This window comes from Pan paniscus, chromosome 20 (genome assembly GCF_029289425.2).
Source record: "Pan paniscus chromosome 20, NHGRI_mPanPan1-v2.0_pri, whole genome shotgun sequence".
Classification (NCBI taxonomy): domain Eukaryota; kingdom Metazoa; phylum Chordata; class Mammalia; order Primates; family Hominidae; genus Pan; species Pan paniscus.
In genome coordinates this window covers 8,499,757-8,524,221 of record NC_073269.2, presented here as the reverse complement: position 1 = coordinate 8,524,221, position 24,465 = coordinate 8,499,757, and the positions used below count along the sequence as shown (strand labels likewise).

At 56.3% G+C, this 24,465-nt stretch overlaps 2 protein-coding genes across 4 annotated transcripts in view; one reads left to right on the top strand and one right to left on the bottom strand.

The window, feature by feature from the left end:
- The window catches only part of CREB3L3 (cAMP responsive element binding protein 3 like 3), a 47,145-nt gene extending 45,104 nt beyond the window's left edge, over positions 1-2,041 (bottom strand). Inside the window, exon 1 of the mRNA XM_055104418.2 lies at positions 1,942-2,041. The gene's annotated coding sequence lies outside the window, so the exon portion shown is untranslated. The remainder of the gene's footprint in view (positions 1-1,941) is intronic.
- Positions 1,195-24,465, top strand: part of MAP2K2 (mitogen-activated protein kinase kinase 2) — a 34,636-nt gene continuing 11,365 nt past the window's right edge. For 2 of the 3 annotated variants that reach the window (XM_063599784.1, XM_063599783.1), the window contains exons 1-3: positions 1,195-2,473; positions 15,460-15,606; positions 23,672-23,749. In XM_063599784.1, coding sequence (XP_063455854.1) covers positions 1,751-2,473; positions 15,460-15,606; positions 23,672-23,749 — 948 coding nt within the window. In that variant the 5' untranslated portion in view covers positions 1,195-1,750. Of the gene's footprint in view, positions 2,474-8,504; positions 8,716-15,459; positions 15,607-23,671; positions 23,750-24,465 lie in introns of all 3 variants that reach the window. The other variant, XM_034946671.4, reaches the window with a different exon arrangement.

Below are 24,465 nucleotides of genomic sequence, written 5' to 3'. Positions count from 1 at the left end.
AAGTGATCAGCCCACCTCAGCTTCCCAGGGTCCTGGGATTACAGGTGTGAGCCACGGCACCTGGCAAAAAATTAAATTTTGTTTTGTTTTGTTTTATTGGAGACGGAGTCTTACTTTGTCGCCCAGGCTGGAGGGCAGTGGTGCAATCTTGGCTCACTGCAACCTCTGCCCCCCGGGTTCAAGCGATTCTCCTGCCTCAGCCTCCTGAGTAGCTGAGACTATAGGCACACACCGCCAGGCCTGGCTAATTTTTGTATTTTATTTATTTGTTTGTTTGTTTGTTTTATTTTTTTGAGACGAAGTCTCGCTCTTGTCTCCCAAGCTGGAGTGCAATGGCGTGATCTTGGCTCACTGCAACCTCTGCCTCCCGGGTTCAAGCAATTCTCCTGCCTCAACCTCCCGAGTAGCTGGGATTACAGGCATGCACCACCATGCCCGGCTAATTTTTGTATTTTTTTCTTTTAGTAGAGACGGGGTTTCACCATGTTGGCCAGATTCGTCTTGAACTCCCGACCTCAGGTGATCCACCCGCCTCGACCTCCCAAAGTGCTGGGATTACAGGTGTGACCCACCACGCCCAGCCTATGACCTTTCTTATAAAGTGGTACGGCTATTGTATTAAATAGTAAGGTGGTGCTTCAAAAAGTTCAACATAGAATTACCATATAATCCAGTAATTCCTCTTCAGAACATATACCCAAAAGAACTCAAGGCAAGGACTCAAACAGATATTTGTACATCTGTGTTCATAGCGGCACGATTCACCGAAGTGTCTAGTGGCAGATAAATGGATAAGCAAAATATAGTCCATGCACACAATAGAATATTATTCAGCCTTAAAAAGGAGGAAAATCCTGACCGGGTGCGGTGGCTCACGCCTGTAATCCCAGCACTTTGGGAGGTCGAGGCGGGTGGATCACGAGGTCAGGAGATGGAGACCATCCTGGCAAACACGGTGAAACCCCGTCTCTACTAAAAATACAAAAAAATTAGCCGGGCATGGTGGTGGGCACCTGTAGTCCCAGCTACTCGGGAGGCTGAGGCAGGAGAAAGGCGTGAACCCGGGAGGCAGAGTTTGCAGTGGGCCGAGATCGCACCACTGCACTCCAGCCTGGGTGACAGAGCGAGACTCCGTCTCAAAAAAAAAAAAGGGAAATTTTTCTTTTTTTTTTTTTTCTGCTCTTTTTTGGAGCAGGGCTACCCGATTGGAAGTATGCCCGGAGTAGTCAAGTGGGTAAATTCTAACACAGGTTACAACGTGGATCTAACACAGCTACAACAGGCACCTTGAGAACGTGGCCCTCAGTGAAATATGCCAGCCACAGAGGGACAAAACCTGTGTGATCCTACTCATATGAAGTCCCTAGAATCATCAGATTCACAGGAAGTACGACGTTGGGTTCCAGGGGCTGGGGAGGGGGATAGGGAGTGAGGTTTCATAGGGGACAGTGTTTCAGTTTCGGAAGATGAGAAATTTCTGGAGGTGGTGGTGGTGGTGGTGGTGGTGGTTGCTTAATGCCGCTGAGCTGTGCATTTAGAAATGGTTAAAATGGCAAGTTTTATGTTATGTGTATTTTCTAATAAAAATGTTTCAACATGCGCATAGTAATATATGCAATTTTATTTGTCGATTAAAATAAATTTTAAAAATGTTTTAGAGTGGCCTTGTTCTGATGAAGTAGGGGAAGTAACTGACACTCTAAGGCGGTGGGGGCTAGGGGCGTGTGTCCACGCTTGCCAAAAAGATTAAATGGACTCTGGGTGGGTCTCGTCCACTGTTCTGGGGTCTTACGGGTTCTCTCAGCCCCAGCCTGGGGCACCACAGGCTCTCAGGAGTCTGGCTCCCCTGCCCACCTGTGCACGACCATCACCCCGGCCTTCATCCCTCCGTCTCCTCCCCTGCTCCCGCGCCTCATGCCCCAAGCGCTTGCGCACACGCACCGTGGTAAGGCAAGCGAGGGCGTCCGGTCCCGGAACCGCTTCGCGTCGGTCTCCGCCCCTTTCCCCTCCGAAAGGCGGCCTTGTGCTGCTGCGCAGGCGCGGCGGCTGGGGGGTGGGGTCCATCGCGGCTCCCGATCCCGTTATCGCGAGAAGCCGGTCCGCGATCTTGTGGCCGCCCCTCCCCTCCCCTTGCCTCTTGGACTCGGGCTGCGGCGTCAGCCTTCTTCGGGCCTCGGCAGCGGTGGCGGCTCGCTCGCCTCAGCCCCAGCGCCCCTCGGCTACCCTCGGCCCAGGCCCGCAGCGCCGCCCGCCCTCGGCCGCCCCGACGCCGGCCTGGGCCGCGGCCGCAGCCCCGGGCTCGCGTAGGCGCCGACCGCTCCCGGCCCGCCCCCTATGGGCCCCGGCTAGAGGCGCCGCCGCCGCCGGCCCGCGGAGCCCCGATGCTGGCCCGGAGGAAGCCGGTGCTGCCGGCGCTCACCATCAACCCTACCATCGCCGAGGGCCCATCCCCTACCAGCGAGGGCGCCTCCGAGTGAGTGGGAAGGGGTCAGCCGGAGGCTTGGGGTGCATGGGGCAGGGAGCCCTCGGGGAAGGACGGGGCGAGGGGACAGGGGGTTCGCGAGGAGTGCACGAGGCAGGGGGGTCACGGGGGAGGACGGGGTGAGTGGTGCACGGGGCCGGGGGTTCTCGAGGGGAGGACAGGGCGAGGGGTGCAGGGGGCCTTCGAAGGAGGATGGGGCGAGAGGTTCAGGGGACCCTCGGGGGAGGACGGGGCAGGGGGACCTCGGAGGACGGGGCGAAGGGTGCACGGGGCAGGGGGGTCTTTGAGCAGTGAGATTGGGCGAGGGGAGGTCCTTGTGGTGGAAAAGATGGGGTGTGGGGTTCCTGAAGAGTGGAATTGGGATAAGGGGAGTCTCTGAGTAGTGAAGTTGGGGTGAAGGATGTCTCTAAGAGGAGAGGATGGGGACAGGGGTCCCTGAGCAGCGAGGTTGAGTGAGGGGAGGTCCCTGCAGTGCAGAAGATGGGGTGTGGGGCTTCTGAAAAGTGAAGCTGGGGTGAGGGGAGTCCCTCAGTAGGAAAATCGGAATGAGGGGTGTCCCCAAGGAGAGAACAGGATGAGGCTCCCCAAGCAGTGAGATCGGGGTGAGGGGTATCTCTAAGAGGAGAGAACAGAGTGTGGGGTCCTTGAGTAGTGAAATGAGGGTGAAGGGTTCCTAAGAGGAAAGGACGGAGTAAAGGTTGCCATAGTCATGAGATGAGGGTGAGGGGAGACCCTGAGTAGGGAAATCGGGGTGCAGGGTGTTCCTGAGAGGAGAGGATGGGGTGTGGGGAGGTCAGGCAGCCCCTAAGGAGGAAATTTGGGCAAGGGGGCTCCAGAGGGGAGAGGATGGGGTGAGGGGTCCCTGAGTAATGAGACTGAGATGGGGTAGGGTCCCTGGTAGGAAAAGACGGGTGAGGGTCCCTCAATAATGAGATAGGGCCAAGGGATGTCCCTGTGGGAAAAGACAGGGCATGGAGTCACTGAGTAGCAGAATGGTGGTGGGTCTCTGAGTAGTGAAATGGGGTGAACGGTCCCTGAATAGTGAAATCGGGGAGATGGTGGGGTCCCTGAGTAATGAGATTGAAGTGAGGGGAGATCCCTTTGGGGAAAAGATGGGGTTTGGAATCCCTAAGTTGTGAGATCAGGCCCAGGAGATGTCCTTGCAGAGAGAAGATGGGGTGCAGGGCCCCTGAATTGTGAGATGGGGTTGAGGGGGTCCCTGGGAGGAGAGGATGTGTCGGTGGGTGCCTGTAGGGGGAAGGATAGGCGAGGGGTGTTCTGCGTATTGAAATGATAGTGAAGCGAGTCCCTTGGGGGAGAGATGGGGTGAGGGGGTCCCTATGGGGGAGAGATGGGGTGGGAGGGTCCCTGTGGGGGAGAGATGGGGTGGGAGGGTCCCTGTGGGGGAGAGATGGGGTGGGAGGGTCCCTGTGGGGGAGAGATGGGGCGGGAGGGTCCCTGTGGGGGAGAGATGGGGCGGGAGGGTCCCTGTGGGGGAGAGATGGGGTGGGAGGGTCCCTGTGGGGGAGAGATGGGGTGGGAGGGTCCCTGAGCCACAGGTTGAGAGTGCAGCACCCGGGTGGGGAGGACAGGCTGAGAGGTCTTGGGGGGCGGGGAGCGGTCCTTTTGGGGAATGAGTCCCTGAGTAATGAGGTTGGCATGGGATGAAGAGGGCACCTAGGGTGCCAAGGTGGGGCAGGGGGGTCCCTTAGGGGAGAGGATGGGGTGAGGAGGTCCATAGACAACCAGGGAAAAGGGAAGAGAGGGGAGGACGGGGCTCCCAGAGGGGTCAGGATGTGGGACGGGGGTGTCCTAGGGGGTCACGATGGGGTGGGAGACCCTAGAAAGGTCAGGATCGGGGGACCCTAGGGGGGGTCAGGGTGGGAGTTCTGGGGTATCTGAGGACAAGGGGGTGTCTTAGGGGTGTCAGGACATAGGGGGCTTTAGCGGGGTCAGGATGGGAGTTCTAGCGGGTTCCAGATGGAATGGTTTCTGCTGGGGGAGGTCTAGTGGGATCAGGACAGGGGTTCCAGGGGGTTCATGTTGTGGGGGGGGTCAGGTTAGGGGGTCCTGGGGGGGTCATGTTGTGGGGGTTCTGGGAGGTCAGAGCAGGGGATCCTAGGGGTCTCATGTTGGGGTTCTGAGGGGGTCAGGATGGGGTCCCAGGGAGGTCAAGATGTCAAGATGGGCATCTCTGAGAGGGCATCTCCTGCTTGTGGCGGTGCCCAGTGTGTGGAGTCCCTGAAGCTGGAAGTGTGAGGAGACAGGGAAGCCAGAGTGTGAGGAACGAGGAGGCGTGGGGATCAGGGGACCCTGCTGGCCCCTGAAAGCAGAGGTGCAGATTCTGAAGCGAGTGGACCGGAAAACCGTTGTGAGGGGCTGACCCAGTGCAGAAGCTTTGAGGAGGGGGAGGGCGACCAGAGGCCTGGGTGAAGGGATCTGAGAAAGGGGCATGCTGGGGTCCGGGTGGCGTGCTGGCAGAATCGCACTGCTCCAGGACGAGGGAGGGGACTGGGTGTTGGGGGCACACACTGGTGGGGTCATGCCAGGGTGATCTCTGCACTCCCGTTCTGCAGGCCGAGGCAGGGCAGGGCGATCCCCGGGGCCCTTGGCTGGGGTCCGGGTGCCGTGCCTGCGGTGTGACTCCTCGAGAACCAGGTGTCAGGGACTGTGGCATGTCTGGTGGCCTCTCCCGCTCGGGGGTCGGCCTTCTGTGACCCGGATGAAGACTCTTGATGCCAATGTGTGCAAGTCAACACGGGCACAGCCAGACACGGGGACCCGTTCCTCATTCTCTGCACAGAACTCGCCCTTCACATTCTCTTCCGTGTGGGGTTTGATTCCCATCTCTTGAAGGATTCCCCCAGGAGAGGAAGCTGGCTGTAGGGACGCCAAGGTTTTGTTTTGTTTTGTTTAATAACCACAGTTGGGTTGCCAGTAAATTTAAGATGGATTAGTCAGCTGACTCCAGAATGCATTTTCAATGTTTTGAGCAGTACTTGAGACCTTCCAAGTCTGCCATCAGAAGTGTTCATTCATGGCTGGGCGCGGTGGCTCACGCCTGTAATCCCAGCCCTTTGGGAGGCCAAGGTGGGTGGATTACTTGAGGCCCGGAGTTCAAGACCAACCTGGCCAACATGGCAAAACCCCGTCTCTATTAAAAATGCCAAAAAAATTAGCTGAGCGTGGTGATGCACACCTGTAATCCCAGCTACTCAGGAGGCTGAGGCAGGAGAATCGCCTGGACCCAGGAGGCAGAGGTTGCAGTGAGCTGAGATCGTGCCAGTGCACTCCAACCTGGGCGACAGAGCAAGACTGTCTCAAAAAAAAATAAAAATTCATTTATTCATTGATGTTATTCATTCATTCATTCATGTTCCCCTCTTTACCTTCTGTCCCACTCCCAGGGTCTTGCCATTCCTGCTGCTTCTGGGTCCTTGTTCAGCAGCTCCTCAGTGAGCACCTACTAGGGCCCTGTTTCCCCTCATGGGGGACACTAAGATGAGCAGGGGTTGTCCTGACCTCAGGCAGGTGTTGTTACCTCGGGCAGGTTCCCCCACCCCTGTGAGTCTGTTCCCTCCTGCCTGGGCCTCCGGGGACGATGGTGAGAATGGATGAGATGGTGTTTGTCCAGCCCAGGAAGCGGTGCCCAGGCCCCTGCCTTCCGGCGAGCTCTTTGCAGCACCAGCTCCAGCGCCATCGCCTCGGTTCTGGCCTGTGTGCCCCGTGGCTTACGCCACTTCCAGCTGTAGGCGAACAGTGGTCGAACTTTGGGATTGGAAGTTTCCAGATGGAAGGAGCAGTCCACGCCTTCATTCCCTGCTTCAGTCCCCTCTCTGGCTGTCCACCTTGGCTTTAGCTCCTTCCTGAATTGGGACCTCTGGAGGTGGCCTGTTCTTCCAGAGAGCCGTTTAAAGCTGCACTGCCTGGTTGAGTAGCCCCTGGCTACAGGCAACACATAAAACAAGAATTGCCCGAACCCACGAGAGCATAGGCGCAATAATGCCATTGTAGATTTCAAAGGCTTAAGACGGAAACAGTGTGAAACATTCATTCACTTTTCATACTGGTTGTACGTTGAAAATGATAACATTTTTGATGGGTTAAATCAAATGTGTTATTAAAATTAATTTCAGCCAGGTGCAGTGGCTTATGTCTGTAATCCTAGCACTTTGGGAGGCCAAGGTGGGCAGGTGGCTTGAACCCAGGAATTCAAGAGCAGCCTGACCAACATGGCGAAACCTTGTCTCTACTAAAAATACAAAAATTAGCTGGGCATGGTGGCGGGTGCTTGTAATTCCAGCTACTTCGGAGGCTGAGGCACGAGAATTGCTTGAACCCGTGAGGTGGAGGTTGCAGTGAGCCAAGATCACACCACTGTACTCCAGCCTGGGTGACAGAATGAGACTTTGTCTCAGAAAATAATAATAATAAAAATTAATTAATTAAAAATAGCCAGACATGATGGCTCACACCTGTGATCCTAGCTACTAGGAAGGCTGAGGTGGGAGGATCACTTGAGGACAGGAGTTGGAGGCTGCAGTGAGCTGTAATCGTGCCACTGCACCCCAGCCTGGGAGGCAGAGCAGGACCCTGTCTCTAAATAAATGAAATGAGTTCACCTGTTCTTTTTAAACACGGGTGCTAGAAGATTTTGATTTGTGCGCATGGTTTACATTCCATTGCTTGTGCACAGCAATGGGTTCTTGTGTGCATTGCGCTTAGTTGTCTGTTACTCCAGGATCTGGTTCCGAGTCAAGGCATTTGTGAAAATAGCTTACTGTCGAAATTTCCTCTGAAGATTCCTTGAATCACCCAATAAAGTGCAATGTACTTGCTTGTTTAAATTGTTAGAAATTTTTTATTGTGTAGAAACAAGGTCTTGCTCTGTCACCCAGGCTGGAGTACATTGTCACGATCATGGCTCACTGCAGCCTCGACCTCCTGGGCTCAGCCTCCTGAGTAACTAGAACTACAGGCATGAGCCACTGTGCTCGGCTATAGGTCTCACTTTGTTGCCCAGGCTGGTCATGCTTATTTTTTGTTTTTTTGGTTTTTTGGTTTGTTTTGTTTTGAGACAGAGCCTCCCTCTGCTGCCCAGGCTGGAGTGCAGTAGCAAGATCTCAGTTCACTGCAACCTCCCCCTCCCGGGTTCAAGCAGTTCTCGTGCCTCAGCCTCCCAAGTAGCTGGGACTGCAAACGTGCACCACCGTGCCTACCTGATGCAGCTTTTGTGCTGAGCCTTCTGCCCTCTACTCTTGGTTCTCATTCTGTGCTCTGAGGCTGCTCAGAACGCTTGTTCCTCTATCTCCTGCAAAGACAGACATCTTGGCCCGGGCTCCGCTCACCCGATCCCAGCTTCCTCGTCTCCTCCCGACATGGTCCGGAGCTCGTGCGTTAGGAAGGAGGCCTCCCGGCCGCGTGCAATGGCTCACGCCTATAATCCCAGCACTTTGAGAGGCTGAGGCAGGCGGATCACTCAATGTCAGGAGTTGGAGACCAGCCTGACCAACATGGCGAAACCCTGTCTCTACTGAAAATACAAAAATTAGCCGGGCATGGTGGCGGGAGCCTGTAATCTCAGCTACTTGGGAGGCTGAGGCAGGAGAATCTCTTGAACCCGGGAGGCCAAGGTTGCAGGGAGCCGAGATCGTGCCACTGCATTCCAGCCTGAGCAACAGAGGGAGACTCCGTCTCAAAAAAAAAGAAAAAGAAAAAGAAGAAGACGGAGGCCTCCTGGGTCCTTCGAGCTGCAGCTTATCCTTGAGGTCCTGAGGTCTGCTAGACTTGTTGAGACAGGATCAAGGCAGCATCCTCAGTTCCTGGGGAGCCGCCCTGGATTCTGGTCATTGGTGTCTATTGGGGTACACAGCATGGATCCTTTCCTTCTACACCATGAACCCCTCAAGTGCAGGAATCCAGTCTGTGTCCTCCCGGGGGCCGGTGCACCACGGCCACATGGCAAACGGCCAGATGGAGTCTCCCTAGGTAGCTAACCCCTGCCCTGGGGGGGTCTCTGCAGGGCAAACCTGGTGGACCTGCAGAAGAAGCTGGAGGAGCTGGAACTTGACGAGCAGCAGAAGAAGCGGCTGGAAGCCTTTCTCACCCAGAAAGCCAAGGTCGGCGAACTCAAAGACGATGACTTCGAAAGGATCTCAGAGCTGGGCGCGGGCAACGGCGGGGTGGTCACCAAAGTCCAGCACAGACCCTCGGGCCTCATCATGGCCAGGAAGGTGAGCACTGTGGGGTCGGGGAGGTCGGGGAGTGGTGGGGAAGGTCCCCCTGGAAACAGGAGGCACGTTGGGAAGGCAGCCGGGTCTCTGCATTCTGATTAGCTCCGGGCTCTGTCCCTCATCCCCGCCAGGGACTCTAGGTCCTGAGAAAGGGCCCAGCTTCTGGGCAGATGGGAGCCGTGCCAGCCACACCAGCCACACACAGCTGTGCCCTCCAGTGACTACTTCTGCCCTGGAGGGCACTTGAAATCCATATTCCCAGAAAGCTAGCACGTGGGGGTTTCAGAAATGTGAGTGTGTTATGGTTCTCCAGAGAAACAAGCGATGAAGACGAAGCGTGTGTGTGTGTTTGCGCCTATGGGTACAGCCACCTCAGGGCGATGGCTCAGCCAGTGACAGACCGCCTACGCAGCAGTGGCGACGTAAGATGATCAGGCCATGTTTTTGCTGTGCCTTCTGTATGTTTATTTTTATTTTTATTTTTACTTTTTGAGACGGGGTCTTGCTCTGTTGCCCAGGCTGGAGTGCAGTGGCACGATCTTGGCTCACTGCAACCTCCGCCTCCTGGGTTCAAGGATTCTCTTGCCTCAGCCTCCCGAGTAGCTGGGATTACAGGCACACACCACCAGGCCCAGCTCATTTTTTTGTATTTTTAGTAGAGGCAGGGTTTCGCCATGTTGGCCAGGCTGGTCTGGAACTCTTGACCCCAGGTGATCCGCCTGCCTCGGTTCTCTATATTTAAATAAACAGCAGCTCAGCACCGCACTGTACAGAGCATGGGAGCCTGGGTGTGGAATGGGCTTTCCGGTGTTTGCACAGTGACGACATCACTCAGAGAGGGATTTCTCAGTGTATCCCTGTCCTTAATGATACTTGAGTGTATGTGTAGAGAGAGATTTATTCTAAGGAATTGGCTGGAGTGCAGTGGTGCGATCTTGGCTCACTGCAACCTCTACCTCCTGGGTTCAAGGGATTCTCCTGCCTCAGCCTCCCGAGTAGCTGGGATTACAGGTGCATGCCACCACACCCAGTTAATTTTTGTTTTTTTAGTAGAGATGGGGTTCACCGTGTTGGCCAGGCTGGTCTCGAACTCCTGACCTCAAGTGATCCTCTTGCCTCGGCCTCCCAAAGTGCTAAGATTACAGGCATGAGCCACCGCGCCTGGGCAGGCTTTTCCCTGAAGGCCTTCAGCTGATTGGCTGAGACTTACCCACCCTGGGGTGGAGTAATCTGCTTTGCTTAGAGTCTGCCGATTTAAAGGTTAATCACATCTTAAAAACATACCTTCCCAGCAACCTCTAGACTGGCGTTTGACAACTGGGCACCGTGGTCTCACCGAGGAGACACACAAAGCTGACTGTCACCTACCCTTTGAGAATCTGCAAGCCCTGGTGCTGACGGCCCCCGCGCCTAGTCATCCCGGGCTCCTGGGCCATGATGCAGCCTCTGTGCTCTGTGTTTGAGAATAGTGCCCAGGGGATACAGGGAGGATGTGACCACTTGGGGACAGTGGCTCTTAAACACAGAAGTAGGGGACTTAGTGTTGACAGGGTGTTCAGCTCCTCACCGGTGTTTTCAGACCTAGAACGCTGCCTCTTCCTGGAAGCCCACCATCCTGTAGTTCCCCAAACTGGGGGAACCTGACTGCACCTAGTCCCGTGGGTCTGCGCAGGTGGCAGCAGTGCTTGAGGGCCCTGCCTTCCTCGGGAGCAGCGGCTCAGCTTCTGCAGGGATTTAGCTCTGCAGCTCTGTCTTCTGGCCTCTAGAGTGCTGCCCGCCCTCCCTCCCTCCTGAAGTCTGCAGCCGCGGACTTGCTATTTCTGTCCCCGTACTGCAGGCAGCCTCTTCCAAACCGGAGCAGCCTTGGAAAGCTCAGGTCCGCCTCCGCCCGAAGCACTGAGTGGAAAAAGGCAAGCGTGTGGTTCACACAGCCACAGCAGGGCCTTGAGACAGTGCCAGTCCCCGTGTGTGCCAGGGACCCTCAGGCTTCTGGGGAAGCCTCCAGTGGTCCCTGATGGGCTGGGCAGTGGACATGAACCCAATGCTTGCTGTATCAGCAGCTCCTGCTCCTGCTGACAGGCGCAGGTGAAGCCGGGCCCACCTGCAGCTTTACTGTAGCGGGGAAAGGGAGATCGGGGCCTTTGAACCTGAGGGCAGGCGTGGCTGGGCAGGTTCTGTGGTCTGGTGGGTGGAGATGTCCCAGCATCAGCTCTGGGTGTCAGTACTGTCCTTCTGTCACGTAAGATGTCAGTCACCTTGGGGGAGGCGGGGAAAGGGCGCACGGGACTCTCGTTACTATTTTTGCAACTTCCTGTGCTTCTATAATTCTTTCAAAATTAGGTTTTCTTTAAAGTGCCCGAAAACTCGGGTGGGAGAGGATGCATTGAGCTCGTGGGCTCAGCGGCTCCGGCTGCTATGCAGGTAGGGCTGCAAGGGCTCCTTTCATTTCATCTTATTTATTTACTTATTTTTATTTATTTATTTTTTTGAGACAGAGTCTCGCTCTGTCACCCAGACTGGAGTGCAGTGGCACAATCTCGGCTCACTGCAACCTCCACCTCACAGGTTCAAGCGATTCTCCTCCCTTAGCCTCCTGAGTGGCTGGCATGCCTGGCTAATGTTTGTATTTTTAGTAGAGACGGGGTTTCACCATGTTGGCCAGGCTGGTCTCAAACTCCTGACCTCAAGGAATCCATGCATCTTGGCCTCCCAGATTGCTGGGATTACAGGCGTGAGCCACCGCGCCTGGCCCAGTCTCGGTATTTGAGGTCTTGCTGGTTTGTAAATGTCTTTTTGGCTTGACCGTGGCCTCTGACCCCTCTCCCATTGGAGCAGCGTCCCTGCATTACCTGGGCCGGGGAGATAGGTGAAGAACTTGCTGCTTGTTACGCGTGTGGGGCTTCTTTGAATTGTCCATGCTCATAGCAGAGATGAGAGTGTTTGTTCTCGCCTCTGAGTTCCTCCACTCCGCTGTAGCTTACTTCCAGGGTGGCGGTCACACGGCCTGCCCAAGGCCACCTCACAGTACCAGCTGCTGTCTCACAAGTGACGACCTGAGTCGAAGCCGCTGCCAACACCTTTGACGTGTGTTCTCATTAAAATTGAGCAGCAGCCCCGTTTTACAGTTGAAGAAACCGAGGCTGTGTGGTGTCAGTGCCTGAATTGGATTCGAACCCTCTTGGATCTGCTCGGACTTGGGAGCAGCTGCCAGGGCTGAGCCTCCAGATCCACTGCACTACGGTCCCCTAGCTGGCCACCGCTCCCAGCCTGTGTGTTAATTTTTAAAATCTCTTGTAGAGATGAAGGCTTGCTACGTTGCCCAGTGTTGAACTCCTGGCCTGAAGCGATCCTCCCGCCTTAGCCTCCCAAAGCACTGGAATTACAGATGTGAGCCACTGCCCCGGCTCTCTTCCAATTTTTGACAACACCTAATTCAGGATGTTCGGAAGCGCAGTGTGGGCTGCACGTGACTGTTGGCTACATCCAGCTTGGGAGCTGTCAGTTTCTGACCCATGATTTACGACGTTGCTGAGATCATTCCAGGCCTGCGGGGTGGCAGCCAGGGGGCGGCCTGGTCCTCCTCTCCCCCTCCTGTTCTCGCTGACACTCGGTGAAGCTCTTTCCTCTCTTTTCCTACTCCAAATCCCCCAACCCCACTCCTGGCTCAAATTCCTCATTCTTCTGTAGCAACCGTCTCCACCTCCGAGCCAGGTCTGGCATTCAGTTTTAACACCCTGACACCATCCACATTTAATCAGCTATTAGAGCTGGCACGGCCTGGGCTGTGGTGTCCTGGAAAGAATACGGGCTCCAGTGTTCCCCGAGGCAGCCCCAGTCCTGACTTAGCAGCTAATGCCACTGGGAACATGGCTCCGAGGCTCCGAACCTGAGCTTGCTCAGTCAGCACCAGTGGGGCAGTACACCCATCCCCCGGGCTTGTCAGGGTGAACTTTAGAGGGTGCAGGTGCTCAGGAACGCCCCCTCCCCTCCTGTCTATCTGTCTGTCTGTCTGCCTTTCCCCTCGCACACCCTCAGTGGTGGCTGCCCGTTCATCTGGAATGCTTGCTCGACAGGCCCCAGGTATTACAGAACCATTAAAACTGAGATCACGCCGCAGCCGCCCTGTGCAGAGTGGCCTCCCTCGCATCTGCTATTTACTACAGCCTTCCAGAAGGCCTCTCGCTTCCGACGGCCTCATTTCACGTTAGGAGCTCCTGGGTTCCAAGGCCTCTGGGATTCCTCCCAGTAGCCCATCCGCCACTTCCTCTCCTAAATTACGACTTGCGACGGCCAGCCGAACGCGCGCTCTTTCCTGCTTCTTGTCACCCATCTGTGGCTCCTTTGAAGTTTTTGGTCAGGAACTGAGCTGTCCAAGACAGCAGCCCCTGTTCAGATGTGGCTACCGGGCTCTTAAAATGCGGTCAGTCCGGATGTGCTGAACATGGAAAACACGCACCAAGCTTTAAGGGCTTGGTGTGAAAACAAATGTGTCCTTTTCGAGTAAATCTCCCAACCTCCACGTGAACATCCGAGCTTCAGTACCAGGCCCTTGTGCAACGGGAGTGAGCATCAGCACCTCTCAGTTACAGCCTGGCTGGAGGGGAGAGCATCCTGGGGTGCTGGGGTGGCCCTGGGGCCTGTGGGGTCACCATGAGGGAGTGGAGTAGCCCAGGGGCCACCGTCTGGAGCTGGATTCTGCAGGCTGGCCTGAGGGGAGAAGCCAGCGTTACAGGGGCAGGCAGGGGCAGGCAGCGCCAGGGCTGGGGTCAAGGTGGGAGACGCTTAGCCTGAGGAGCTGCTGGGTGGGGGGAGGTGGGCACCGTGCCCCGGGCCCTGCCATGCTTCTCAAGGTCACAGGCCTAGAGCAGGGGGCACTCCCCACACACGCCCTGTGCTGTGGCCACGGTCAGCCTCCTGCTGCCCCGAACGCAGCGAGGGCTCCTTCATGCCTCCGTGCCTGCTGACAGGCGGCTCTTTGTCCCTCTGCCTGGAACACCCTCCCCCATCTCCTCCTCATGGTGACTCTGTCCTTCCTCAAGGCCCGGCCCCAGTGTCACCTCCTTGTTGCTGCTCCCCAGGCACCTGGGTTGATTCTCCTTGGTGGACTTTTTGCCACATCGAGGTGGTCTTACCCATTCCTGTTCCCGTCCTGATGCCAGGTCTCCTCCAGGAAGGAGCCGTCTCCGTGCTTGGCCGCCCCTTCACTGACTGCACCTGGGCCTGGCTTTGCCTCCGTGGCGGATGAGTGGAAACCATGTCTTTTTCTTGTCTTATTGCAGTGGCTGGAGCGGGATGCTATGATTCTCCAGGGTGCCGTCCCAAAGCCTCAGGCTGCTCCTTGCCGTGCTGGGGGTCCTGGCTCTTCTGGGGCTTGTCCATGGGGTTAGGGGTTGCCCGTGGTGTTTTTTGTTGTTGTTGTTGTTTTGTTTTTTGGGGGTTTTTTTTGAGACAAACTCTCGCTCTTGTCCCCCAGGCTGGAGTGCAATGGTGCGATCTCGGCTCACTGCAACCTCTGCCTCCTGGGTTCAAGTGATTCTCCTGCCTCAGCCTCCTGAGTAGCTGGGATTACAGGCGCCTGCCACCACACCCGGCTAATTTTGTATTTTTAGTAGAGACAGGGTTTCACCATGTTGGTCCGGCTGGTCTTGAACTCCTGACCTCAAGCAGTCCGCCCACCTCAGCCTCCCAGAGTGCGGGATTACAGGCGTGAGCCACACACCAGGCCTCCTTTCTGCATCTCTTGAGCGGATCTTTGGCTTCTTGCCTTTTTAAAGTGGCACCGGGGTCAACTTGATGAAGACTTCCCCTGCCGTCTTGAACTTGGGTTGAAGGAGAGGGAGAATTCTCAGGGGCGCCCGCGGCTCTGTGTGGCTAACGTCTCCACAGGGTGTCTCCAGCTTGAGGGTGGGAAGGGGCTCGGGATAGACCCACCCCAAGTGGAGAGAGGCCTGGAGGGGAGCCATTGCCCTGCCTCCCTCCTGGGAAAGGCAAGCACTTTGTCAAAGTCTGATTTGATGGGGAAAAATGCTTTCACAGCTCCCACTGCAACTGAGTGGGAATTAAGTGTTTGCTTAATTGGTCTTTTTTGAAAACAGGTTTATTGAGGTGTAATTCACATACCTTACAGTGTCCCCTTTGAAAGTATGTGACTCAGTGGATTGCAGGATATTCACAACGTCGTCCTCATCACCACAGTCAATTTTACAGTATTCCATCACCCCAAAAAGAAGCCTGTCCACATCAGCAGTCACCCCCATCCCCTCCTCCAGCCCCCGGCACCCACGCATCCCCTTCCTGTCTCTGGATCAGCCTGTCCTGGACATTTCACAGAAATGGGATCACATACTAGGTGGCCTTTTGTGTCTGGCATCTCGCACTAAGCGTGACATCCTCAGGGTTCACCCACGCTGTGGCCGGGGTCTTGGCCTGGTTCCTCTTTACGGCTGAGTCCTGTTTCGGTGAGGGGTGGGCTGCGCTGGGTTGGCCTGTTCTGCCCTGGGTGGACGCCTGGGTTCTTTCCACCCTTGCCTGCTGTGAGTCGTGCTGCCGTGAGCATTTGGGACACGTTTCTGTGTGGACGTATGTGTCCACTTCTCCTAGGCGGACACCTAGGGGTGGAATTGCGGAGGGGGTACTGAGTTGGTCTTGACCACTGTTGTGAACGCCTGCAGAGCAGAGGCCCCAAATGCCTTCATCCCGTTTTCGGGCACCCCCTAAGCCAGTCTCGCCCCTCTCCCCTGGCAGCTGATCCACCTTGAGATCAAGCCGGCCATCCGGAACCAGATCATCCGCGAGCTGCAGGTCCTGCACGAATGCAACTCGCCGTACATCGTGGGCTTCTACGGGGCCTTCTACAGTGACGGGGAGATCAGCATCTGTATGGAACACATGGTGAGTGCGTCCGGGGCAGGGGCAGGGGCAGGGCCTCCACGGAACAGAGAATGTTGGGGAGAAGGAAGACCCCCTCACGGCCCCTTTCCTCAGAGGCAACAGTGCGCTGGCTTCCAGGGGATCCTTCTCAAGGCAGTCGATGCCATACAAGTATGTATATATAGATGCCTTTGGTTTTGTTTTGTTTTCTTTTTGTTTTTTTGAGAGGCAGTCTCACTCTGTCACTCCGGCTAGAATTTAGTAGTGGCACAATCTCGGCTCACTGCAACCTCCACCTCCCAGATTCAAGTGATACTTCTGACTCAGCCTCCCTAGTAGCTGGGATTACAGGCGCCCGCCACCACGCCTGGCTAATTTTTGTATTTTTAGTAGAGACGGGGTTTCACCATCTTGGCCAGGCTGGTCTCAAACTCCTGACCTCAGGTGATCCACCTGCCTCGACCTCCCAAAGTGCTGGGATTACAGGTGTGAGCCACTGCGCCCGGCCAGTGATTTTGTTTTTTAAGCACTCATGTCTTCCTCCCAGCTTTGCTTTTTCTCTTGCTGTATCCCGGGTGTCCTTATGACAGCAGAGAGGGAAAACACTCCCGTTTTGGGGGGTACGTAGGTTGTTTCCAGTCTCTGCCCTATCTCAAATAACATGGCACTGACTCGCAGGCAAACCTGTGAGGTAAGCCGTGTGAGGGAATTGCTGGGTTCCAGGGTAGATGCAATTAAAAACTGATCCCTATTAGGCCGGGCACGGTGGCTCATGCCTGTAATCCTAGCATTTTGGGAGGCTGAGGTGGGAGGATCATTTAAGCCCAGGAGTTCGATACCAGGCTGGGCAACATAGTGAGAAGCCATCTCTATAATTTAAAATATTAGGTGAGTGTGGTGGCACGTGCCTGTTTTAAAATGGTTAACAACATTTAAAAATGGGGATAAAAATAGCACCAGCTACATGACAGGCTGAGGTGGGAAGATCACTTGAGCCCGGGAGGTTGAGGCTACAGTGAGCTTTGGTCACGCCACTGCACTCCAGCCCGGGCAGCGGAGCGAGGTGCTGTCTCAAAACATAACAAAGCTGATGACTGTTTTTAAATGGCCTTCTCAGGAAAGTGTGGCAGTCTGAGCTTGTCAAGGCAGGCCTGTGCCTCCCCCAGCTCAGATCTGTGGGACCACAGTCTCTAGGGTGGGGTACAGGCACCCCCTTCATTGACTCTGACGTGCCCCCTTGTTAAGACACTCTGGCCTCGAAGCCCAGAAGTGGGTGAGATTGGGTGGAACAAAAGGAGAAGTGGCCAGAGCTCAAAACCCCGGAGGAAATGCTGCCGACCCCGCCACACCGAGCTCATCAGGTATCAGACCGCCCGCCGCACAGCGTCCTTTGCAAAACCAGAATGCTTGGGTGACACCCTGCAAACGTGCGATCCCCTTTGACAGTTTTGTAATGAAGGCAGGAAGTGAATTTGAGCAAGGCCCCCACGTAGCCATGTGACCCGAGCAAGGCAGCACCCGCCTTGGAGCCCCTTTCCCGCCTGCGAGGGAGACCTGGCGTCTGCCCCGCCGCTCGCAGAGTCACGGTGCCGGCGGCATCAAAGGGCGAGGAAAGGATGAGGAAGCGCTTTGTGGTCTGAGGCAGCCCCCCTGTCATGTGGTGCTCCCTATTCCTCCTCCTCGTCTTCCTCGTCTTCCCCCTCCTCCTCGCAGCCGGCAGGCACCCTCGCTACTCAGGAGTTCTGTCCATCCTCGTTTTGTGTGGCTGACTCAGTTCTCGAGCCCCCTTCCTCCCATGCAGAAAGGGGACAGTGTGGCAACCCGCCCCCAACCTCTATTCTTGGTGAATTTAAAATGGCGGTTCCCAGAGTGGGTGCTGGCACCCCAGGGGACACCACACAGACCACCAGGCTGCAGGAGGGAGACACAGGCCGTGCTGTCTGTGTTATGGAGTGCACCCTTTAAAAGTTCCGAGGTGGTCTGGCCAGGGGCGGTGGCTCACGCCTGTAATCCCAGCACTTTGGGAGGCCAAGGCGAGTTCAGGAGATCGAGACTATTCTGGCTTGGCTAACGTGGTGAAACCCCGTCTCTACTAAAAAAAAGAAAATACAAAAAAAATTAGCCAGGCATGGTGGCGGGTGCCTGTAGTCCCAGCTACTTGGGAGGCTGAGGCAGGGGAATGGCGTGAACCCTGGAGGCAGAGCTTGCAGTGAGCAGAGATCGTGCCACTGCACTCCAGCCTGGGTGACAGAGCGAGACTCCATCTCAAAACAAACAAACAAACAAAAACAACGTGGAGCACGTTGATTTTTAAAGCATCGGGTGAGCCCTGACAGGGCAGCATCCTTGGAAGTAAAGTCATCCAAGGGGGCCATCCCTGCCATCCTGGCCGACCCTGTGAATCCTCTCCATGCTGAACGATGCTCTCGGAATTCACCTGAGTGCCCATAGGTTTCCACAGAAGGGCCTGCCCAGCACCTGATTCATTCCCTCCCAGGCCACCCCAGTGAGGCAAAGGGGCAGCTTAGCACCGGGGCTGAGGATGGGCGTCCAGGTCAGGTCTCGGCCCCACCGCTCACCCTTACCACGGGTTCGGGACAGGACTCTTGCCGCTTCTGCTGTGAAGCTGAGGGAGGTCGTAGTCCCTGCTGGGGTGAGAACTGTGTGAGCTCCTCCCAGGATGGCACCTGGCACGCACGGGTGTTGCATCCGTGTCTGGCTGCTGCAGCCATTTCCTGTATTTCTACGCTGTTTCCCCATATTTCTATGTCATCTTTATTTTGCATTTTTTTCTTTCTTTTCTTGGCGGGGGTAGGGGGTACAAGGTCTCTCTCTGTCACCCAGGTTGGAGTGCAGTGGCATGATCCTAGCTCACTGCAGCCTCCACCTCTTGGGCTCAAACGATCCTCCTGCCTCAACCTTCCAGGTAGCCGGGACTACAGGTGCACCAGCACGCTTGAGTAGCTTTTTAAGTTTTTTTTTTTTTTGGAGACGGAGTCTAGCTCTGTCGCCCAGGCTGGAGTGCAGTGGCACAATCTTGGCTCACTGCAAGCTCCACCTCCCAGGTTCACGCCATTCTCCCGCCTCAGCCTCCCGAGTAGCTGGGACTACAGGCACCCGCCACCACGCCCGGCTAATTTTTTGTATTTTTAGTAGAGACGGGGTTTCGCTGTGTTAGCCAGGATGGTCTTGATCTCCTGACCTTGTGATCTGCCTGCCTCTGCCTCCCAAAGTGCTGGGATTACAGGCGTGAGCCACCGCGCCCGGCAAGTTTTTTTGTAGATACGGGATGGCACTATGTTTCCCAGGCTAATCTTGAATTCCTGGGCTCAAACGATTCTCCCGCCTCAGCCTCCCAAAGTGCTGGGATTACAGGGGTGAGCCACCGTGCCCAGTGATGTATTTATATAAAATGGCAAGCACTTGTTGGTGACTGGAACTTAGGAACAGTGGGGCTGGCTGCTTTCCTGGGGTCTGAACCTATTACTGGTTAAGTCAGGGCAAGAACCCAGTGGACAGTGGGGCCTCTTGGGATGGGGAAAGGAGAGCCAGTGGCTTACGGACCTCGTAGAGGTGCCCCTTGGCCTTTCTGGGGGTCTCGTCCTATCTGCTGAAGAATGTCCGTCTTGTTCTGCTGTAATGGAAACTGGACATGTCCATCAGTAAGGGAGCGATTAAAGAATGATATTTGGCTGCTTTGCAGTGGCAAAGTGAAATCCACAATGGTGTACTGAATGGGAGTAGCCCCACAGTACAACACTATTCATGTAGTGGAGGGGTGGTTGTAGAAAATAAACATAGCATGGGCTGGGCGCAGTGGCTCACGTTTGTAATTGCAGCACTTTGGGAGGCCAAGGCAGGTGGATCACGAGGTCAAGAGTTCAAGACCATCCTGGCCAACATGGTGAAACCCCATGTATACTAAAAATACAAAATTAGCTGGGCATGGTGGCGCACGCCTGTAGTCCCAGCTACTCAGGAGGCTGAGGCAGGAGAATCACATGCACCTGGGAGGCGGAGGTTGCAGTGAGCCGAGATCATGCCACTGCACTCCAGCCTGGCGACAGCAAGACTCCATTTCCAAATAAAAGAAAAAGAAAATAAACATAGCAGTGGCCCATTCATTTGTTTATTGTATTTTCAAGTCAGGGTCTTGCTGAGTTGTCCAGCCTGGAGTGCACTGGTGCTGTCCTCCCACGTCAGCCTCCCAAGTAGTTGAGACCACAGGCGTGAGCCACCATGCACAGCTAATTTATTTGCTAATTTGTGTAGAGATAGGGTCTCTCCATATTGCCCAGACTGGTCTTGAACTCGTGGCCACAAGTGACCCTCCTGCCTTGGCCTCCCAAAGTGCTGGGATTACAGACATGAGCCCATTTCGATGTTGTTTTAAACTCTGGCTGGGCAAGCATGCTTTAATCCCAGTGCTTTGGGAGAATCCCATGAGCCCAGTAGGTCGAGGCTGCAGTGAGCGATGATTGAGCCACTGCTCTACAGCCTGGGCAAGAGAGTGAGTCCCGAGTCTGTGTTTCCAAATACACAGCAAGATGTGGGGGCCAGGTGCTCACTCCTGTGATCCCAGCACTTTGGGAGGCTGAAGTGGGAGGACCTTTTCAGCCAGGACTTCGAGAGCAGCCTGGGCAACATGAGGAACCCCCGTCTGTGCAAAAAATTAGCAGGACATGGTGGCGCGCCTGTACTCCCAGCTACTTGGGAAGCTGAGGTGGGAGGACTGCCTGAACCCAGGAGGTGGAGGCTGCAGTGAGCCAAGATCACAGCACTATGCTGCAGTCTGGGCGACCCCTGCCTGAAAGAAAGAAAGAGAGAGACGAAGAAAGATCTGGAACAATATAAGTCACACTTGAGAGGGGAATGGTGGAAGTGATGGGGCGTCCGGGTTATTTATCCTCATTTGAATTTTTTATAAGAAAAATGTGTTCGCCGGGCGCGGTGGCTCACGCCTGTAATCCCAGCACTTTGGGAGGCCGAGGCGGGCGGATCACGAGGTCAGGAGATCGAGACCATCCTGGCTAACACGGTGAAACCCCGTCTCTACTAAAAATACAAAAAATGAGCCGGGCGTGGTGGCGGGCGCCTGTAGTCCCAGCTACTCGGGAGGCTGAGGCAGGAGAATGGCGTGAACCCGGGAGGCGGAGCTTGCAGTGAGCCGAGATCGTGCCACTGCACTCCAGCCTGAGCGACAGACCGAGACTCCGCCTCAGGAAAAAAAAAAAAGAAAGAAAGAAAAATGCGTTCACCTACTACCTACGTAACAAAATTACAGTTACAAGACCATTTTAAACATCACACACACACACACACACGGTAGACGTGTATGGTCATGCACAGAGTGAGATTTGGGGTCAGCAGTACACAGCTGCAATACCCCCTGCACCACATCCTGTCTCTGTGACTCAGACAAATTGCTTACCCTGCCAGACTTTGGTCTTTATAGCTGGAGACCAGCCCTTCTCAACCAGGGGCAGTTCTCCCTCCCAGGAGACACCTGGCACTGTCTGGGGATGTGTGTGGTTGTCACGACTGGGGGATGCTCCTGGCGTGGAGTGGATGGAGGCCAGGGACGCTAGTCAGCACCCTGCAGTGCCCAGGTCGGCCCCACCCCAGAGAGTGACCTGGCCCCGATGTCACAGTGGAGAAAGGCGGCTGCAGAGAGCGCGATGCTCCTGTGAGGCGTCTTCCGCCAGCTCCTGAGGCTGCAGCACGGCGCTCCGCCCGCCCTCATCTCCGCGGAGAGGCTCTTTGAATTTTCTCACGAAGCAAACATTGATTGCGACCCCAGGAGAAACGAAGACGGAAGGAGCTGTGCTGGGGAGCAGGGGTTTTAGGGTTTTAGGGTTGCCTTTGTTGCATCTGTTTGTTTTTCACCACCCTGCCTGTTTCGAGTCGTTGGTCTCTTTCTGGTTTTTGTTTTTTTGAGACAGGGTCTTGCTCTGTCACCCAGGCTGGAGTGCAGTGGTGTGATCTCGGCTCACTGCAACCTTGACCTGCCAGGTTCAAGGGATCCTCCCGCCTCGGCCTTCTGAGTAGCTGGGACTACAGGCGTGCGCCACCACGCCCGGCTAATTTTGGTATGGGGTCTCACTGTGTGGCTCGGGATGGTCTCAAACTCCTCAGCTCAAGCATTCTTTTTGCCTTGGCCTCCCAAAGTGGTAGGATTATAGGTGTGCCCCACCACGTGCGGCTTTTTTTTTTTTTTTTTTTTTTAATTGAGGAGTCTTGCTCTCTCGCCCAGGCTGGAGAGAAGTGGCACGATCTCGACTCACAGCAACCTCTGCCTCCCAGGTTCAGGTGATCTTCCTGCCTCAGCCTCCCGAGTAGCTGAGATTACAGGCACCCACCACCATGCCCAGCTAATTTTTTTTATTTTTAGTGGAGATGGGGTTTTACCATATTGGCCAGGCTGGTCTCAAACTCCTGACCTCAAGTGATCCACCTGCCTCAGCCTCCCAAAGTCCTGGCATTACAGGCGTGAGTCACCGCTCCCAGCCCATGTCCGGCCTCATTTTAAGTAATTCTTTTAAGGTAGATTGATAAAAACTGAGAATAGAAGCAGCTTCCACCTGGCCCTGGCTCACTGGAGCTCCCGTCCTGGCACCTCCTCCTGGGCTGTCTGAGCCCTGGCCATACCTGCCCTCTCACCCTGTGTGTCTGCGTCTTCAGCCTGGAGCTGGTGGATGGAGTCACGTGTGTGCTTTAGAGGTCTCAAAGCGTGTTGGGTTTTCTAGAACTGCCTTCGGCCTTTCTCTCCAAGCCTAGCTGGGCAGAAGTGGCCAGAGAGCGGCAACCCGGGCACCCCTGAGTCCCAGGATTTCTCCCCCGGCTCCTCCCACCCATGTGAATGAAAGCCATCCCAGGGAAGGCTGGGCTTTTGCAGGAGTCCTGGAGCAGCATGGTGGGGAAATCCAGGCTCCCCAGCCCACCCTCTCCAGGCTCCCCCAGCCCACCCTCTCCAGGCTCCCCCAGCCCGCCCTCTCCAGGCTCCCCCAGCCCGCCCTCTCTAGCCTCAGTTCCACTTTCCTCTCTGCTGAGCGCAGAAGAGACGCACGCCAGACGGTGGCAGTGGGAACTCGGCCTGTCACCCCTGCTGTCCTGGGGGTGGCCTGGCAGGTGTGTCCGGAGCCTCTGCCTCTGAAGAGGCACCTTGGGTGGCTCCCAGTGCCTGGGGTTTTGGCATTTGGGGGTTTTGGTCCCCAGGTTTGTTGCCAGGCAGCCTTGGGCAAGACATGGAATTTCTGTTTCATCATTTATGACATGGATGTGGGGCCACACCCGGGACCAGCCTACCCATGATGACTCGTTTCCAGGCCCTCCGCAGGATGCCCGGCACAGTGGCGAGGAGACCACAGGCTGCAGGGAGGGGCCGAGGTTACCGTCACCTGGGCTGGCCTCACTGGGATCCCTCCTGCAGTCCATGCACCCCCTGGCCCCTGGTCCTACTCGGCCTGGCCTTTCTGCCCTAGGTGGCAGGGACAGGCGCAGGGCAGATGCCCAGCAGTGGAGCCGCAGGGCTTGGCGAGGGAGCCCCCGTGGGGGTCTGGACGGGCACACAGCGACCCGCCGCCTCCTCCCACACGGGGCAGCGCCCGCGTCTCCTCCGCGCCCTCACCCTCCCCTTCCCTTCGTGTGCTGGGAAGAGGACCCAGGCCCAAGACGCTGGTCTCCAGCCTGGCCGCCTCCCATGGCGCACAGACAGGCCCACCACGTAGGCTGCAGGGAGTGCGGGCCCCACAGCTGGCTGAGCCCCCGGCCACGGCTTGGGCTGGCCCGGAGCAGAGCCTCTGCCGTGGCGACCTCAGGAGGGCCGAGTCACGCAACTGATTCGAGGATGGGACGGGAGGCGGGGGCACCCTGGGCCCTGTTCCTTCCCCACCTCGTGGGTGGGTGTTCAGACCCAAAGGCAGAACTGTCAGAAGACCCCCTGCCCTTGGCCCGTGGGTGGAGTTGGGCTCCGGCCCCTGCTTCCCGTCAGGAGGCAGACCACCCCCTCGCCGGGAGTGGGGGGACGCATCCGTGGCTTCCCGGCCGCCTGTGCAGAGCCTGCACTCACTCCTTGTGTGCCCTCTAGGATGGCGGCTCCCTGGACCAGGTGCTAAAAGAGGCCAAGAGGATTCCCGAGGAGATCCTGGGGAAAGTCAGCATCGCGGTGAGTCCACCGCAGACCCACCTCGCGCCCCCACCACACTCTGCACGGACCTCTTCCACACGGCCAGGGTTCCGGGAGCCACTCACAGTGTGGTGGAGGTTAGGGTGGCCCCTGCAGAAAGAGAGTGGCCAAGGCTGTGCCCACCTGCTGTGGAGCTTGAACAAGTGACGTCCCTTTTGGGGCCTGAGGTCACCATCTGCCAAGTGAAGACGTTATAGGTCCCTCTTCACTCTTAGTATCCTCTGTTTGCCACGCTGGTCCCCTCTGCCCCTCATGGCAGGGGGATGTTGGCAGCTGGCACATTGCAGGGGACAGGAGCTTGTTGAAAGGGAGACTCTGGGGTGGGATGTGGGACGCCAGGACCTCCAGACACACTTGCCCTTGCTGTTAGAAATGTCACCGGGGCCAAGGGCATCTCTGCTGCCCGGTCTCCAGCACAGCTGCTCCGTAGAGCCATGTGGTTTCAGCAGACCGTGCGTGTTGCTTCTAGGAGCTTGCACCTTGTCCATAGCAGGGGCCGAGTCCCGCCTGCCCATACCAGTGTTGGATTAAGACACAGGACGCGTGCTGCCAGACACACGTTTCAGAGTTGAAACCTGCCATCACCCTGCCTGTGCTGCTTGCTTCACTTCTCGGGATGCTGCTTCCAGGGCGGGCCTGGGGGAAACATCGTCCTTCCCAGGCACCCTTAGCCCGTCCCGTCTGGGGGCCCTTAG